General features: G+C 34.1%; 2 protein-coding genes across 5 annotated transcripts in view; one reads left to right on the top strand and one right to left on the bottom strand.

Moving 5' to 3' along the window:
- LOC142336321 (potassium channel subfamily T member 2-like) overlaps positions 1 to 15365 on the top strand; it is a 119647-nt gene that overhangs the window by 43072 nt on the left and 61210 nt on the right. The window contains exons 12-13 of the mRNA XM_075385070.1: positions 11025 to 11174; positions 15015 to 15214. Of these exons, the coding sequence (XP_075241185.1) occupies positions 11025 to 11174; positions 15015 to 15214 (350 nt within the window). The remainder of the gene's footprint in view (positions 1 to 11024; positions 11175 to 15014; positions 15215 to 15365) is intronic.
- Positions 6273 to 8754, bottom strand: LOC142336320 (uncharacterized). Of its 4 annotated transcripts, none has more exons than XM_075385069.1 (3): positions 8524 to 8754; positions 8185 to 8349; positions 6273 to 6990 (listed from the first exon to the last, which is right to left on the bottom strand). In XM_075385069.1, the coding sequence occupies exons 2-3, from the start codon at positions 8344 to 8346 to the stop codon at positions 6811 to 6813; spliced, it is 342 nt and encodes a 113-aa protein (XP_075241184.1). In that variant the 5' UTR covers positions 8347 to 8349; positions 8524 to 8754; the 3' UTR covers positions 6273 to 6810. The 4 variants fall into 4 exon arrangements, with proteins under 4 accessions (XP_075241184.1, XP_075241183.1, XP_075241182.1 ...); XM_075385068.1 differs by having other exon boundaries at positions 8185 to 8358; positions 8550 to 8752; XM_075385067.1 differs by having other exon boundaries at positions 8185 to 8367; positions 8550 to 8752.

A 15365-nucleotide genomic window follows, 5' to 3' on the forward strand; every position in this document is an offset into this window, starting at 1 on the left:
CATTTTGGCGTCATTTTTGTTCATTTAAAATTAAATCAAATTGTTGCATGTAATCAAAAAATGATACATTTGGAATCTGTTTCGGAACGCGCAATAACGTGTCTGGAATGAACGCGCAGCGATAGAAATGCTTTTTGGTCCCATCGTAGATTCTTACCCTCAAAAGGATTTGAATAGCTTTGGGGCTGTTTTTTAAAATCAGTCCACTATTTGTTTTTGTTGTTATTGTTTGTTCTTCTTTTTGAGTTTGGATAATCAGATGGTGTTTTTGTAGACTCATCATTTGTTTTGATCTTTTTTTGCTCTTTTTGCTGTTTCGATATCAAAAGTAGTTTTTGCACTCAAAATTGTTTTTTACCATTTCTTTTGTTGTAATCTCAGTGCTGATGATACTGTTATGAGTTGGAAATTTTTAAAAAAAAAACATTCAGATATTTTGAACTTTGTCCCCTTTTTAGTAATATTTATGCCAAAATTTAGATCGGTCTCTTTAATGGCGAGTTCATTTTTTTTCTTTTGAACAATTTTGTGTTTTAACTAGTGGTTTTATCGCTTTGATACGTTCTTTCTTTGGATCGTAATTATTTGCACAAATTTGTTGATGTCAATTTACATGATTACATTTATAACAGTTCCCATTGGCGTTGAAGGGAGGCCTTGTTGAACATATATAATCTTTTCAATGAAAAGATTATGCTCGTGATAGATTCGGTAGTTTGAGTTTCTGCCTGTAGTTCTTCTTGTTTCAGATGTATGAATCATTCTGAGTAACGACAGATCTAATTGTTTTCTCAAGGAGGTTATAGGGAACCTATTTAGGCTTGATACCTGGTGGTTTTTCTGACTTCGAACTCACTTGTTTTAAGTTATATTTTAGATGAAACTCGGCTGTTTTTCTTTTCTTTGTTAACTTGTACCCTAATATTATCCTAAATCTATAAATCAAGTACTTAGGTTTTTGTTTGTTTTATGTTTGAGATGATGCTATATGGCTGCAAGTTAAGTTTTCTTGAAAGTTTGAGTTTGTTGTTGTTGAATTTTCGACCTGCTCTTTGTTGTCTTCTCCCATATTGCCTTTAATAACACGTGCCATTTATATTCATAGGAGAACCAAGTGAACAAAAAAAAACTCTTTCCTGTTAATAGCTTATGATTTTAGAGGCTTCAATACTTGTTTACAACAATTGGTTTTAAATTCTTGCCGGTATAATTCTATTTTGTTGTCTTGTGACCTAGTGTAATTGTCACCCAGCCTGTTTTAGGACAAATCCTATTCTTTCTTTTGACGGACAACTTTATTCTTTTAGTTTAGCTTTAATCCGACGATAACTTGATTTTGTTAATAAGAGTTTTTGAAAAGATTTTGATATTTGTCCGTAATTATTGTTTTTCTTGTCTCGTAGTCTTCTTAATGGCAGATATCATTGGCCCTCTTATGTGGAATAATCGTGGTTAATCTAGTCATTAGTTTTAGTCTTTAGCGGTTTTAGCAAGATTTCGATAGAAGATATCTTTGTAAGACGATTGAGCCGAAAGAATGAGTCCCTAATTTTTCATTGGTCCTCTAATGTAGACTCGCATTAGTTATTTCGTTTGAGTTTGTAGCGATTCTTGCCTACAAAAACACCAATTTTTTTCAAACGGTATGTGAATCATTGAAAGTTTCCTACCTCTGTTATCGCTACAATTAAGGCAAAAATGTCTATGAGCTGGGTATGTGCAAAAGCATGTTGTCGAGGCTCTTTGTTATCTAATCCTATGTTTTTTTAAATCAACTGCCAATCGTTGGGAAAGCATATATAGCAACAAGGCGGCTCGTTAATGTGCGTTCGCACATGATGTTCCGACCCGAGCTCATCTACATTTTTGACTAAAATGTCAACCAAATCAAGAGATAACAAAAATAGATGTTTGAGTTTAAAACAATCGTTACACATTCTATCTACTAATTGAATTACTAATGCCATGCTTCATTACAGCACCAACGTGACCTGACATTGAAGAGACTAGAAAAAAAATAGCACCAACAAAATTTTGGTGGCAAAAAATGAATATCTAAATTTAAAAGCACCTGGTAACAACGTCAAAATGCAGTCAGATAAAACCTTAACTACACAAGTTTACCTTTTACTAACTATACAGCAGATGAAAAGTTTTCTTAACGAGACTAGGTAACAAGCCGACAAAAAGAACGAACAGTGAGGCGAAACTTAAAAATTAATCAACATTTTTTGCACCAAGAAAATTCAAAAATCTTAAACATTGGTTTTTAATAAAAAAATCCTTGATAAATTACTAAAAAGTCATTACAAAACCAAAAGCACCCGTCTGTGGTCAGACTATGCCATAGAAACAAACTAAAGAGAAACTCAAAAAATTACAAACGATTTGCGAAAACACAAACCTTTGCTACCATTAAAATCAATAGCTATCATCTGAATATGTATTTTTAATTCAGTTGTTATTTCTGCTATTTCAGTTGAAGGATTTATACTGAAAGATTAAATAAGTTTACTTGGGCCACATTTAAAAACCATTGGGATCTGTTATTACGCGATTGTTCTGAAGGAAGAGAAAAAGAAACGCAAAAAATGGCCATTCAATAAACGTTCAGAAAAACGAAACAACAGTGGCACATAATATCAATATATATGTTATTTCTTGAAATACACGAAATTCGATGGGACATCTGATTGATGAATAGAAGTTAAATTTGACGAAAGGAACCTATTCGCTATATACTGAATGTTTCGAGCAACATCATTCATTCAGTCCTCAGTTACAAGCCTATGAGATCTGTGAGCAATTTACGGCTACCTAAAGAACAAAAACAGCGAATTCAGGAAAAAAAATTGAGCGACAAAAGGGTCGAAGGCATTAAAAAAATGAACTTTTCACTAAACACTCTTCAATTTTAAATTAATTTTTCAGGAGCAATGGGAAAACCTTTTTTATCAATATAATTTCAAAAAATCAACAAATATAAACAAATACATTAGACGCACGAAAATTGCGGGAAAACACGTATTATCAACGCCATTAAATTCATTAGCCTTCAACGGAAGCCAGTATATACAATAAATGATGCCTCGAGGGGACAATAAGTTTTTTTAGCAATCGTATTTCATCAATAAGACCTTACAAAAAGTTAATGACTATGAAAACAACAACAGAGAGAGGCAAAAACCACAAATTCAGTAGAAAAGTGCCTGAAGAAAATGTCGAAGCAACTCAAATCATAAGCTCTTCCCTGAAAACTTTATTTCTGATCCGTTGAACTTCTTCCCTAAACCAATAGGGACTCTCAGCAGTAAGATGATGTGATAAGATTTCAAAAGGATCGAAAAACAAAATAAAGTACCCAAAAAAAATATGAATTCTCGTGGCATTGATGTTTTAAAACTAATAGCTAGAAGATAAAACCGCTAACCAGATTAATTTTGGCTATAGTAGAACGGAAATGGATTCTGTTAGAACCAACAATGACCAAGAGTATTCACGAAAAAAAATTAGGAATGGTTGAATTTCAAAAAAGTTTCGAAAAATTATTTTTAAACCCTTAACAGCCAGTAAACTCAATCTTTCATCGGAGCTCAATGACGATGCTCAGATATAACCCATAGGGAGGAAAATGATGTCTGTCATGCATAGATAGTTAAAAAGACATCACAATAAGTCTTATGACAGAAAACAATAACAAAAACAGCAAAAACTAAAATTCAGTAGAAAAATGCGAGAAGAAAGTGTCGAAGACAATTAAACCATTAGCTATTCTCTGAAAACTTTCTCTGTGATCCACTGAACGTCCTCTCTAAGCCAATTGGATTACAATAATCTTTGGATAATGTGATAAAGAGTTCAAAAGTGACCAATAATTCAAAAAATCCAAAAAAAAAATTTAAAAAAATTGAAATCTTTGTCATTGAAGTCATATAACCAATAGCTAGAAGATAAAACAGCTAAACAGAATATTTTTAGTCGCAGTAAAAAGCAAGTGGGTCCAGTCAATACTGAAACTCACTAACAGTTCAAGAAAAATTTAGGAATTGTTATTGTTCAAATAAAATTTTCGAAAAATGATTTTTATTTTAACAGACATTAAATTCAATAGCTTTCAACGGAAGTCAATAAAAACGCTCAAAGATGCCCCGGTGGCAGTACATTTATGTTTGTCATGCATAGGTATTCATTATGAGATCACAGTAAGTATAATGACTATTAAAACAACAAAAAAAAAAACAGGAGAAAACCAAAAAATCAGTAGAAAAGTGCAAGAAGAACGTGTCGAAGCCATTTAAACCATAAATTTTTGTTTAAAATTTTTATTGGTCATCCACAGAACATCGTTTTTAAGCTAATGGGAACTGTCAATATTTGGATAATGTGATAAGATTTCAAAAGTAACCAATAATACGTAAAAATCCAAAAAAAATTTTAAAAAATTGAAATTTTTTGTCATTGAAGTCATATAACCAATAGATAGAAGATAAAACCGCTAACCAGTTTAATTTTGGTTGCAGTAGGAAGGAAGAGGGTGCTCTCACCCCTGGACTGACTTACAATTCACTATAATAAGATTATGATTCTTTAATATTCAAAAAAAAATTCGAAAAATTATTTTTTAAGTCTTAACAGCCATTAGCCGCCCCCTCAATGAAATAGACATGTTCACTTAATGCTCATTATGGAACATATTGCACTGTTAGTCAATGAATCCCTACCATAGGACTCCAAAAAAAATAGTAAAACTTCAAAAAGAAATTCAAAATTTCATTCAAAATTACGAAAACTCAGAATCGAAGCCAAAAAAAAAAAACATGAGCAATTCCTTGAAAACGACGTTTTTTGTTCATTGCGCTTCATTCGACTATAAAGGAGTTTTGTCATTAATAGAACGTCGATATAAAATGTGACTTGTCTCTAGGTGACTTAAAAAAGCAAAAAAGAGAAAAGTTTTATTAAAAAAAGGGCTCTCAATTAGAGTTCGATTTTTTTTTGATAGTGAACTTCCCTATGAGACCAGAACTAGTCTTTCTATCGCCTTGCATTCAACTTTTACGAACTCAAAATTTATTCTTTTTATAGAAATTTGAATTAATGTTTTCGTAAAAAAGATCTTAGTTTGAAGAAAATTGTACTAAAAGTGAACAATCATGCTAAAGATCCCATTGTTCACACAAAACTTCAATCCTCGATAACTCCTCGAAAAAAACGAAATTCAAAAAAATCTTTTTACTTTTTAATTCTACGCTGGACCAGCTTTTTAATGATACCACTCACATTTCTCTACGACGAATATATCGATCGGCCAAAATTCACTGAACAAAAAAAAAAAACCCATTTGAGTATATAGTTCCTTCCCCCACAAGTGGGGTCGGAACAATTAAAAAATGAATGTTTATTTAGTTTAGGCTAAAAAGTTTGCTCTAACTCTTATACATGAAACTGCAAACCGATCTAACTTAGAAAAAGTTGACAAAACGTATTTTACTATTTAACTGCATCTTCTTTGAGTAGTTTTTAGTTGTCCGCAGTGCAAAGTGCGAGATGCAAATTTAAGGTCCGAGATATTTCTCGCATTTGTTATACTCAGAAAGGCTATTATGTATAATTTCCAGCGGTCAGGTCAATTAAAGTGCCTGGAATGGATTTTTATATTTGTTGAGCAACTGGATTTCTTGAGAAGTCATCAATGGAAATCATTTAGGTGGTGATCTGACCTTCAAAAGTAGGAAATAGTATTGCGCAGAGAATCGGCAGCGAATTTTTTCCTGGGTTGGCAGTTGAAACAATTTGTTCATCTCGATTGCCCGTTGTGCTATATAACAGTCTTAATTGGTTGATTCATCGCCCAATTTGTTCACACGGGGGCAAAAAAGAAGGCAGGGGAGGGGTTGGGCTGCACGGGGTACGTGGGCAGTAGAAATTTTAAATGATGGGTGAGCGGTATGAAGCGGGTTGCGCGTTTTAATTTCCTTCACAGCATTAGCGTTTCCTCAACTAGCGGGCTCTCAAGCTGAAAAACGAACCCCATTTCAAAAAACCAGGTCTCCGGTCCGTACATCCGTCATTTTGTACCAAAATGTAATTTAATTATAACAGCCATTGGAAAGTTTATAACGCGCTGTTAACACGCCTCTGCATGCTGAGATGAACTAAATTTGACTTCCGAACTGAATTTTCAGGTCTTTCTTGGAATTTGAATGATTAAATGTCATCGGAACAATGAAGTTTGACATCTTTTGCGTTTGTGCCCTATTGTTTAGGGGAATCTTTTCTTTGATAGCCCCGGGCGTACATGCAGCAGTTAACACAATGTATTCATTTGGGGTTTCTCTAAAGTGGTAGCTATGAACATACTGGTAATTTTTTGGGCGTTTATTTGGGATTTATCTCACTTCGGATTCTGTTCATCAACTACAACGCGCACCTTAAAGAAAACAGTAACAAATGATTTTGTGGTCTCACACTTTTTCGCCCAGATTTATTCACCCCTCTATCATTTAACCCCTGTTTCATCAAGTGACCTTCGCTTGATAAAGGAGTCAGTACTATGGCCATTAAGTTTAATATGTGAAAATATAAGTGACGAACAGTGTTGTATTTTACAGTATGAAAGAAATAACACAAAGCATATTGTTGTAAAAGTATCAAATTAACATTTCCGCCGTTTAGTCGTTAAAAAAACTGTTGTTCTATCTTAATTGCTACTTTTGAAGCTTCAAAAACTTTTTACAGAAAAATTTTGGCATCAGAGTCTATTACAATTTTTGTTTGAATATCCTAAGCATGCATGATAATTAATCTATATCAAGATTCTTGCTGTTCCCTTTCCCTCTGTTCCCTCTCCTCCATTTTCTGTCTGTGCATTTGGTAAAGTTGTTCAGCTCTCTGCACTTCCTTCTCCAATCTCATAATTTCTCGTTTCATTCTTAACTCCTTTTGCTGTAACACCTTAGAAGGAGCGTCAGTCTCCAGGGCTTCCATTGCCTAAAATCCATGTTGTCACAGGAACAACTTGCCTGCAAGTCTCTGCCATGATCTTTAACTAGGTTTAGTTTTTAGAAAAATTCGCCAGTTATCTCTGAACAAGCTTCGAATTTTGCGGAATCTTTCAAAAAAAGCCGGTGAAGAATCAGTTTTTAAAAATTTAGACATTTACCTTGTTTTTTAGGGCAGTTATGGAAGAATTATTGCTCCAAATTATAAAATCGAAAATCAATCGATTAAATTTTAGTTCAAGCACTAATTTCTAAAATTGTTTTAAAAAAGTTACGCCGTGCGATTCAAATTTTGCTCAGCTCATTTCAGCCGGCCAATATACATTACATTTTTGCCTATTCATTTTGTATCGAGTCTCTTAATCATTTGCTATTAATGTTTTTTTTCAATTGCTCTCGAAGTTAAATGCTTAAACGAAATTTGTAGCAACTAAACGAAGTGAAAACGAAGTGGAGTAACAAATCCTTAATCTTGAAAAGCGTTCAAAAATGGAACAAATTGCCCTATTCAATAAGAACTTTTAACAGTAAAACTTGCTTTAAAAATGTTTTAACCAAGTTTTTGCTCGATCAACACAAGAAAGTACCCGTTAATAGACAAATAGGAGCCTTCAAATCCTATTTTTACCTATGAAAACGAACAGTCACAATTTGAAGATTAGGATCTTTTCCGTTTGTGCCCCCCCAGTACGTTATGCTCCCCCCAATTACAGAGCACGTGTGATTACATGGTAAATCATTATGTAAAAATATTGCACGTGCTTCTGGGGGTAGCAAATAATATGAACCCACTATGCTGGGGGGCACAAACGGAAAAGATCCCTAGCTTGTTAGAAAAATTGAGTTCTGAAATGGAAAGAAAAATACGATGTGCAATTCCGTAGTTTAACAAGTGAAAATGAAAAACTTTAAGATAATCTATTAAAATTAAAGTTCAAAATACGTGTTTTTATGTGACTAATTATTCGAATTGATTATAGACAAAAGTTCTCAGAACTGACAAACTTCATTTTAGCAAACTGACGAAGCCAACTCCTCGACAGTCGTTTGAGAGAAAATCGCCCGACGTTAGTCGGTTATGTTTGACATTGTATTTCAAGATTTGTACTGCGTACTTGGGTCTATATAAAATATGTACGACTATGACTTCAACCGATTAGCAATTGAATCTTTAAATCCAAACCTCGTGAAATGCTTCTGTCATTTCGACAGTTCCAGCTTCGGGAAGTTGTTCTTTCATAGCTGCGGATGCTGCTGCGGAGTTTGTGTTCACTACACTTATCATAGGCTCGCTTCGTCTGCGCACGTACGATGAGCGGTTCGGGTTGTTTGCGGAGAATGACATTGTCTTGAACAACTTGGGGAGCTGTTTCCATTCTTCCCGGGAGACTATGAGCCTCCAATAATGATCATTAATGACCTATTTATTGTATATATAAACTATAATTGGTGACACCAGTTTCTAATTAGGCCGTATAGACCATTATTAGTGCAAAAAAGGGCACACAAATTTTGTTCTTACAGGGGTGGAAGGAAACAGTTCCCAACTTTGAATAATAGATAAACAAGTTTTAATTAAATGTGCGAATTAAAACCCGCTCGTAGGTCAACTTGCTGGAGAAATTTATAAACTAAGGCTGGTGAAGTAAGCATCCAATACAAACTAGCAACTTCATATTACTAGTTGTGAGATATAATTTGGTGAGTAAGTCTATAATAGATAGTTTTGTTTTATTTGTACATTTGTTTACCTGAAATATTGGCATCATTTGTTCAAATGTGGGCCTGGTATTATATATTGACAATATCAATCAAGTTGATCATGTCTAAGATATTGAATTTCACTACTTCAAAATGAAGTTAAGAAGAAAATAAATTTCAACCTGCTGACAGTTTCACTCCGCTTTAAGTCATTGATCTTTTTCGATTGCCTTTTTATGCGGAGAACAAGACAAAATTCAAGTGATCAATATTGGCTGGAAAATACTGTAAAAGAATTATTGCTTGTCGGATAATACGCTCGGGATAAATAGACGCAATCAAAGTCAAACCGGCACCTAACGGCCGGCCTGTTTGTTTTTGGCCTTTAGGCGCCAGTTCTTCACACGTGGTAATGTACTCAAATGTTCTGATCTTACAAGTAGGGGGGGGGGGGGACTCCATCGTGTGATAGTGTGATTGACTACGAATGGTTATCTGAATTATGGAAGATCTTTCTGGTGATGTATATCCGTACTGTACTACTACAATCCAGTCTTTTGTTCTAATCTGGCATAAAAAGAGAGTCTTGATGTAGTACGCGTACGGCAGATGAACATAAAATGTTTCGGAGGTGTATAGTGGGTACTTAGTGGGTCTTTGGTGAGTTTTGGCTTGATGTGAAAAACCTTCTGTGCAATACCACTTTTGCCTTCTGTGTGATTTTTCTTGTGGTGTGATCTAGTGTCGTGTGATTATGCTGTCCATCCGTGCAAGGCCGTTTGATATGAATATCTCTATGATTTGATACTGCACCATTTCTTTTGTGCCTGTGGTGTTGTGTCATCGTGTTATTATGCCTTCTGCGTGCTGACTGATGATGTGAGCTTGTGTGTGATGTGATGTTGTACGATGTGAATATTCCAGTGGTAAGATGTGTTCGCGTGTTGGTGCCTTTTTAGTATGTAGTATGGTGTGAGGCAGTATGAGTTGTGATGCCAAAGGGGGATAGCATTCCTGGCAAGTGATAGCGCACGAGGTTGAAACAGTAAAAAGCAGAACATAATTTCAGCTGATATTTTGAAAACCAATTGTTCCATTGGACTGGACAAGGTAAATTCAGGCTAAAATCAGAGTATTTTTTTTCTAAAAAATAGTGAGTACTCTATATTTGATACCACCAAAAATGGAACGTCTAAAATCACTGTAATAAGGGATGTGTCGCCAGTTTTTGCCAGCATTGCGTTTTTAATAGTGATTGTTCCGACCCCACTTGTGTGGGAGGAACTATATACTCAAATGGGTTTTTTTCAGATAATTTTAACCGAGTGATAGAGAAATGTGAGTGGTATCATTAAAAAGCTCGTCCAGCGTAGAATTCGAAACTAAAAAGGTTTTTTGAATTTCGTTTTTTTTTTCGAGTTATCGAGTTTTAAAGTTTTGTGTGAACACAGACATTTGACATGATTTTGTTCAGTTTTGAAATAGTTTTCGTTCAAATTAAGATTTTTTCAGTAAAAGTATTAATTCAAGATTACATTTCATGCTACTAAATGAAACAATTTTTTCCTAAAAGACGGACGAAAGGCGCAAAAACGCTAGTTTTGGTCTCATGGGTAAGTTTACTGTAAAACCGGTGGAGACACGTAACATCCAGAAATAATTTTCCTGCTTTTGCAAGGTCCTACAGGAAAATCCTTCGTCTCGAAAATGATTGCATTCTTTTCTGGTGTCAGTAATGGCTGAGTTTAGCTTATTTAACCAAACATTATTGTTCCTCTCACTCGTTAAATTTTTTGTAACCAAGTTCGTTGAAACTTTTTTTCTTTTGAAACACTAAGATAATATGAAGGAGCGTACAAGCATAGTCAACAAAATTTAGAAAGTAGGATTGCTCAAAGGGATTGAGGAAGCTTGAAATTTTTTTAGTCAGGTATCGCTGATCATAATGCTTTTCGGCCATGAAGGTCAAACACAAAAATTGGACTTTTTTGTGGTCATAATTGGTACTATTGCCCTGAAGTTTGCTGAGAATCTTTGAATAATTACTAAAATTTTTTACAAAGCACTTATATAAGTTATCTTTTTTGATAGTATTTTGAGCTAATGATGAGTGAGATCTTTAAATTTTCGAATAAATTGTACCTTGTAATGGTGTAAAATAGCCAATTAAAATAGGCAATTAAAGGAGCGTCAGAGACTAAATTTCAGGATATGTTTTGCTAGTTTTTTTGGGAGAATCGCACTTACTCGATGACTCGAAGCGATTTTAGTTTTTTCTTATTAATTTCGATAGGTTGCAATTGATGCAGTTTCTGTTCACAGAGAGAAGAGCAATTCTCGTGACGAGTGGGAGAGGAATTACTCACACAGCAGTGGACAAGAGATATACCATAAGAAGCTCAAGGGCAGTCTTTTCTTTGGAGAGTATGTCGACGCCAACTTCTCATTCGCCGCATTCCACTCGCACAAAAAGCAAGTATTCATCCTCGATTAACCAAATGATATTGTAGTAAAACATTACTCCAAGGAATTGTGAATTTAATCGTCCAAGATCCGCTTAAATCTACACTCTTATAGCTAACTTCGTCGTATCGCGGGTCAAGTCTTCGATTATATCCTGTCCAAAAATTATCGCATAAATTATGACAATTATCGCATTTAAAAAAATTGAAATAAAAAACCAGTTTGAAATTTGTACAGAATAATGCAAGCAATGATGAGAATTGGAATAAAAAGGAGGAAAAAATGATAGGTATTTCATGGATGAAATATGCAAGAAAAGATTGGAATTTCGGCTATTACATTGGTTTGGCTGATCACAGGAAACGTATTGAATTTTACAAAGCGAATTGGAGTTTACAAAAATAGCGACAACAAGACAATTAGAAATAACTCTTAGAAAAGAATACAATCTGGGCGTTTTTCAATTGCTCGAATACTCATGTTTATCCAGTGTACTTTCTTTATACTTGTTAAAAAGGGGCAGTTGTTAACTCTGGTGCATAACAGCGTCCTTGAGTAAAAAGGGTATTGCAGAACAGAAGGAGGCTTGGGTTTCTTAGGACATTTGGTCAAATGATATCGATGACAATACTAAGCTTCGAAGCTTCTTTCTTTTCATTATTTGATACAGACCCTTTTTATTATAAACTTTTTATAAAGGGTGATCTGACAGTAAAAAATAATCATGTGTTCAATGTTCAGTAAGTGTTCAATAATTCTCGCTAAATGAAAAAATCAAAATCCGATTATAAAATTAACTTTGTATATTTTCTCCAGAAGAAAACTTTCATTGTGTTTTTTTCAACTTTCGTCCTACCAAAGATTGATCATTCCGAGGAAAGAAAGCAATCATTTTGATCAGAACTTTTGAACCAATTTTCTGTTGCCTGACTTTCAACTTTCGCGATGGATTCTCGATCTGTGAATTAAAGTCGATAAGATTTTGTTTAGGGATCTAATTAGGTGCCTCGCTTCAGCCAACCTCTCCAAGTAGAAATTCTTGCCAAAAGATTTCAAACTTATGTTTTGCGCAATTTACATTAGGTTGTTCTCTCTCAGCCTTCTGACAGATTTTACATTCAGCGTCGTGTTTGTGCAACGCTTGCAAACTCGACAATGATCCGTATTTCTCAGACCGCAAAATTAGAATCGGCGTTGTGGAGTCAATAAGTAAGTGAAGTCAAGTTGCTTAAATTATGTTATTGATTATCTTGAAAAATTTGTGCCGTTCAATTTCAATTTCGGAAGCAATATATTGTTGTGAAAGCAGATTTTTGAACTACTCGGATCAAATTCAAAATTGATTTTTTAAAAAAAAAACTAAATCAAAATAAAAAAAATAAATTGAAGTGAGAAATAGGAAAAAATTGAAGAAATTAAAAATATATATTTAATTTAGAGATCCTGTCAGTGTTTCCTATTAATCTTAAATTCAATTTAAATGCGATGTACATAAGATTTCTGTCTATATGGAAGACGGTACTCACTCAGCATTTTTGCAAGAAAACTTTTTCAGAAACATAATCGTCGGAAGATCAGATTAACGTTAAATTCTCCTTCCTGCTAGTAATACAACTGATAACCGTTACTGATAATCAAAATGATGCTACTCGCTCAAAATTGATACGAGTACTATGTATTTAAAAGTAACAGTCAAAAAGTGTCATTTAAAATGTCATAATAATTTTTGTTTTGACATTCGTGCTTCTGACCTTCGTTTTATTAACCAAACTAGTTCACAAATGGTTTTATGGAATCTTGAAAATCATAGAAAATGTTTCTACGCTCAAATTGAACCAAAGAAACAATTGTGAACAGCGATTGAGCTGGAAAACGTAAAAATTGATGGAAAGAAACTTACATATAGCAAGACATCTTAAAAATCAAACTAAGTCATATATGGTTTTGTGGAAACACAACATGGAAATAATACTAAGATAATACAAAAAAACTATGTATAAATTAAACCAATCAAACGAGAGTTAGCCAAAGTTAAGCTAGAAACCAAAAACTGACTAAACTACTATTACACAAATGGAGCCATCGTGATAATCATGCTAACACATATATGGTTTTTACCGAAAGTTTACGAAAATGTCCTGAAACCTTGAAAATGAGATTCTTTTTTGTTTTCAGGAGTGCTTTTTACACATATTTAAATTCCTTGATTCCACAGTATTTTTTCTGCCCGAAATTTTGTGCCCAAAATAACTACTGCTTATAACACTGCCTTTTACTAAATTCTCTGTGTTTGGGAACATATTTTTGTGCAGTCGAAGCATACTTGATCAGTCTGAATTCGGTCAAGCTGAAAATTTTACTATTTAACCTGCAATAGTGAAACTTTTTTATTTCATAGACTTTTTGAGATAAAAAAAATAGCGTACTATTCTTTACTGTTGAGTTTGACTGAATTGATGAAAGTAACATTTTTGAACTGATTTTGAATAATTTGGGGTCATACCGGTCTGCGGTCTCAAGATGGGATATATAATATCCAGGAATCTTAAGATGGGTTAATTTTTAAGATTGCATCATTGACCACGAGAATTAAAGGTCATAGCGCCAATTATAAGAAGGCGGTGAAGAGGAGGATTTTATTCACTTTTTTGTTCATGTTATCTTCTCAATTTTTATTAATAGCCGCGAAGCGATAGCGGCTATTATTGGGGACATCGTGGTTTTTTTTACAATTCAATTGTTTGAATTTGAATTGTATTCGGGCGCTGTGTTTTTTTTAAGATCTGTTCACACATATTCATGATTTTGAAGTCAATTTGGAGTAGTGATTTTGGTCACGCCAAAACAGGAAGTGGAGTGAAAAAGCGAGTGGTTTTGCAGCGTAAAGTTTTTTTGCTCTAAATTTTTAGCAGAGTGAGAAAACGGTGTTTGAACAAAAATTCGCCTTCTCGCTGGTGGTATTTTGGTCACATGCGGGAATTTCACTTTGATTTTTACTGTTTTTTCGATTTTTTCGATCGGATTTTTTTACTAGTTTTCCCAATCTATTCATAGTTCATTCTACGCCTAGTTTTTTGTTTGAACCGAATTTTCAATTCTCGCTAGTGGTTTTTTGCGCACATGCGGAATTTCGACATTGATTTTCTGTTTTTGTTTTTACTTTTTTGATGTTTTTTTGAAATGGTTTTCCCAATTCACTCATAGTTCGTTCTAGGTCTAGTTTTTTGTTTAATCAATGAAATTTTTTTGAATTGTACGTCAGGACTTGTCCTGCTATGTGTTTTAATTCGTCGTCTCCATCGATGATTCTTACGACCTGACTTCATGGAATTGACTTTTTCAAAGACTTCAGTAACCTCTACTGCTTTGCTGTTAAAATTTGTTTTCGTTTCGTCATTTTTGCTTTTAGGCCAATTGCGTGACCTAACTCACTCAAAAAAATGACTTCTGAACTTATGGAACTTTAAACTTTATGAACATTTACTAGTTAAAAGTGTGCATCTAAGTAGTGCCAAACTTATATGCCCTCATTCTTGATTAATAGTCTTGAGTTTTTTATTACAAATATTATTTTTGAAAATGCTTTTTTCGGTGTTTTTTCCTTATAGACCGTATGTGTAATAAAATTGACAGTTCGAATATAACCCAAAAAGTTTAGTGGTCTATTAAAGGACTGGTGGTCGATCTGTCAATCTTAATGCTTTAGTTGTTTCAACTCATGGAAGGACACAAGCGTCTATCGCAGCTATTTTCCGGCAATTTGCCGGCTATGTTCCTAATTATCCAGCTTATCTAGACGTTGAGTTAGTGCTTTACTGTGTTATCGTTTTTACTGATTGATGATTGCAGGTATGGTATCACCTTGATCGGAGTTCAGCCTAGAGGTCAAGATGCAATGTTGAATCCAGGGCCCTCTCATATTATGAGTGAGAGTGACATTTGCTACTACATCAACACAACCAAAGAGGAACAGTCAAGTCTGGTTGCTCCTAAGAAGAAAAGTTCTGGAAAAATGACAGAACAGCAGATCAGAAGAGAGTTAATTGAAGGTCAGTCAAGGATCGCAAAGGGGGTGGATTGAAATAATTTCAAGGTGTTTCCCTTTCTAATAAGGAAATATTTTTTCCCTTTATATCATTGCGAGGTATGTCAATATTCGTATGAAATCTATTTGACGCGCGATTATACCGGGGAAGGAAT

Source organism: Convolutriloba macropyga, chromosome 3, assembly GCF_964194025.1.
Source record: "Convolutriloba macropyga chromosome 3, txConMacr16.3, whole genome shotgun sequence".
Lineage (NCBI taxonomy): Eukaryota > Metazoa > Xenacoelomorpha > Acoela > Convolutidae > Convolutriloba > Convolutriloba macropyga.

Bases quoted from the DNA above. Each gene is read 5' to 3' on its own strand.
- LOC142336320 (XM_075385069.1), bottom strand. From the start codon at position 8,346: ATGTCATTCTCCGCAAACAACCCGAACCGCTCATCGTACGTGCGCAGA. The intron at 6,991-8,184 runs GTTTGGATTTAA...CATGGATTTTAG, and splicing joins TGACAGAAGCATTTCACGAG to GCAATGGAAGCCCTGGAGAC.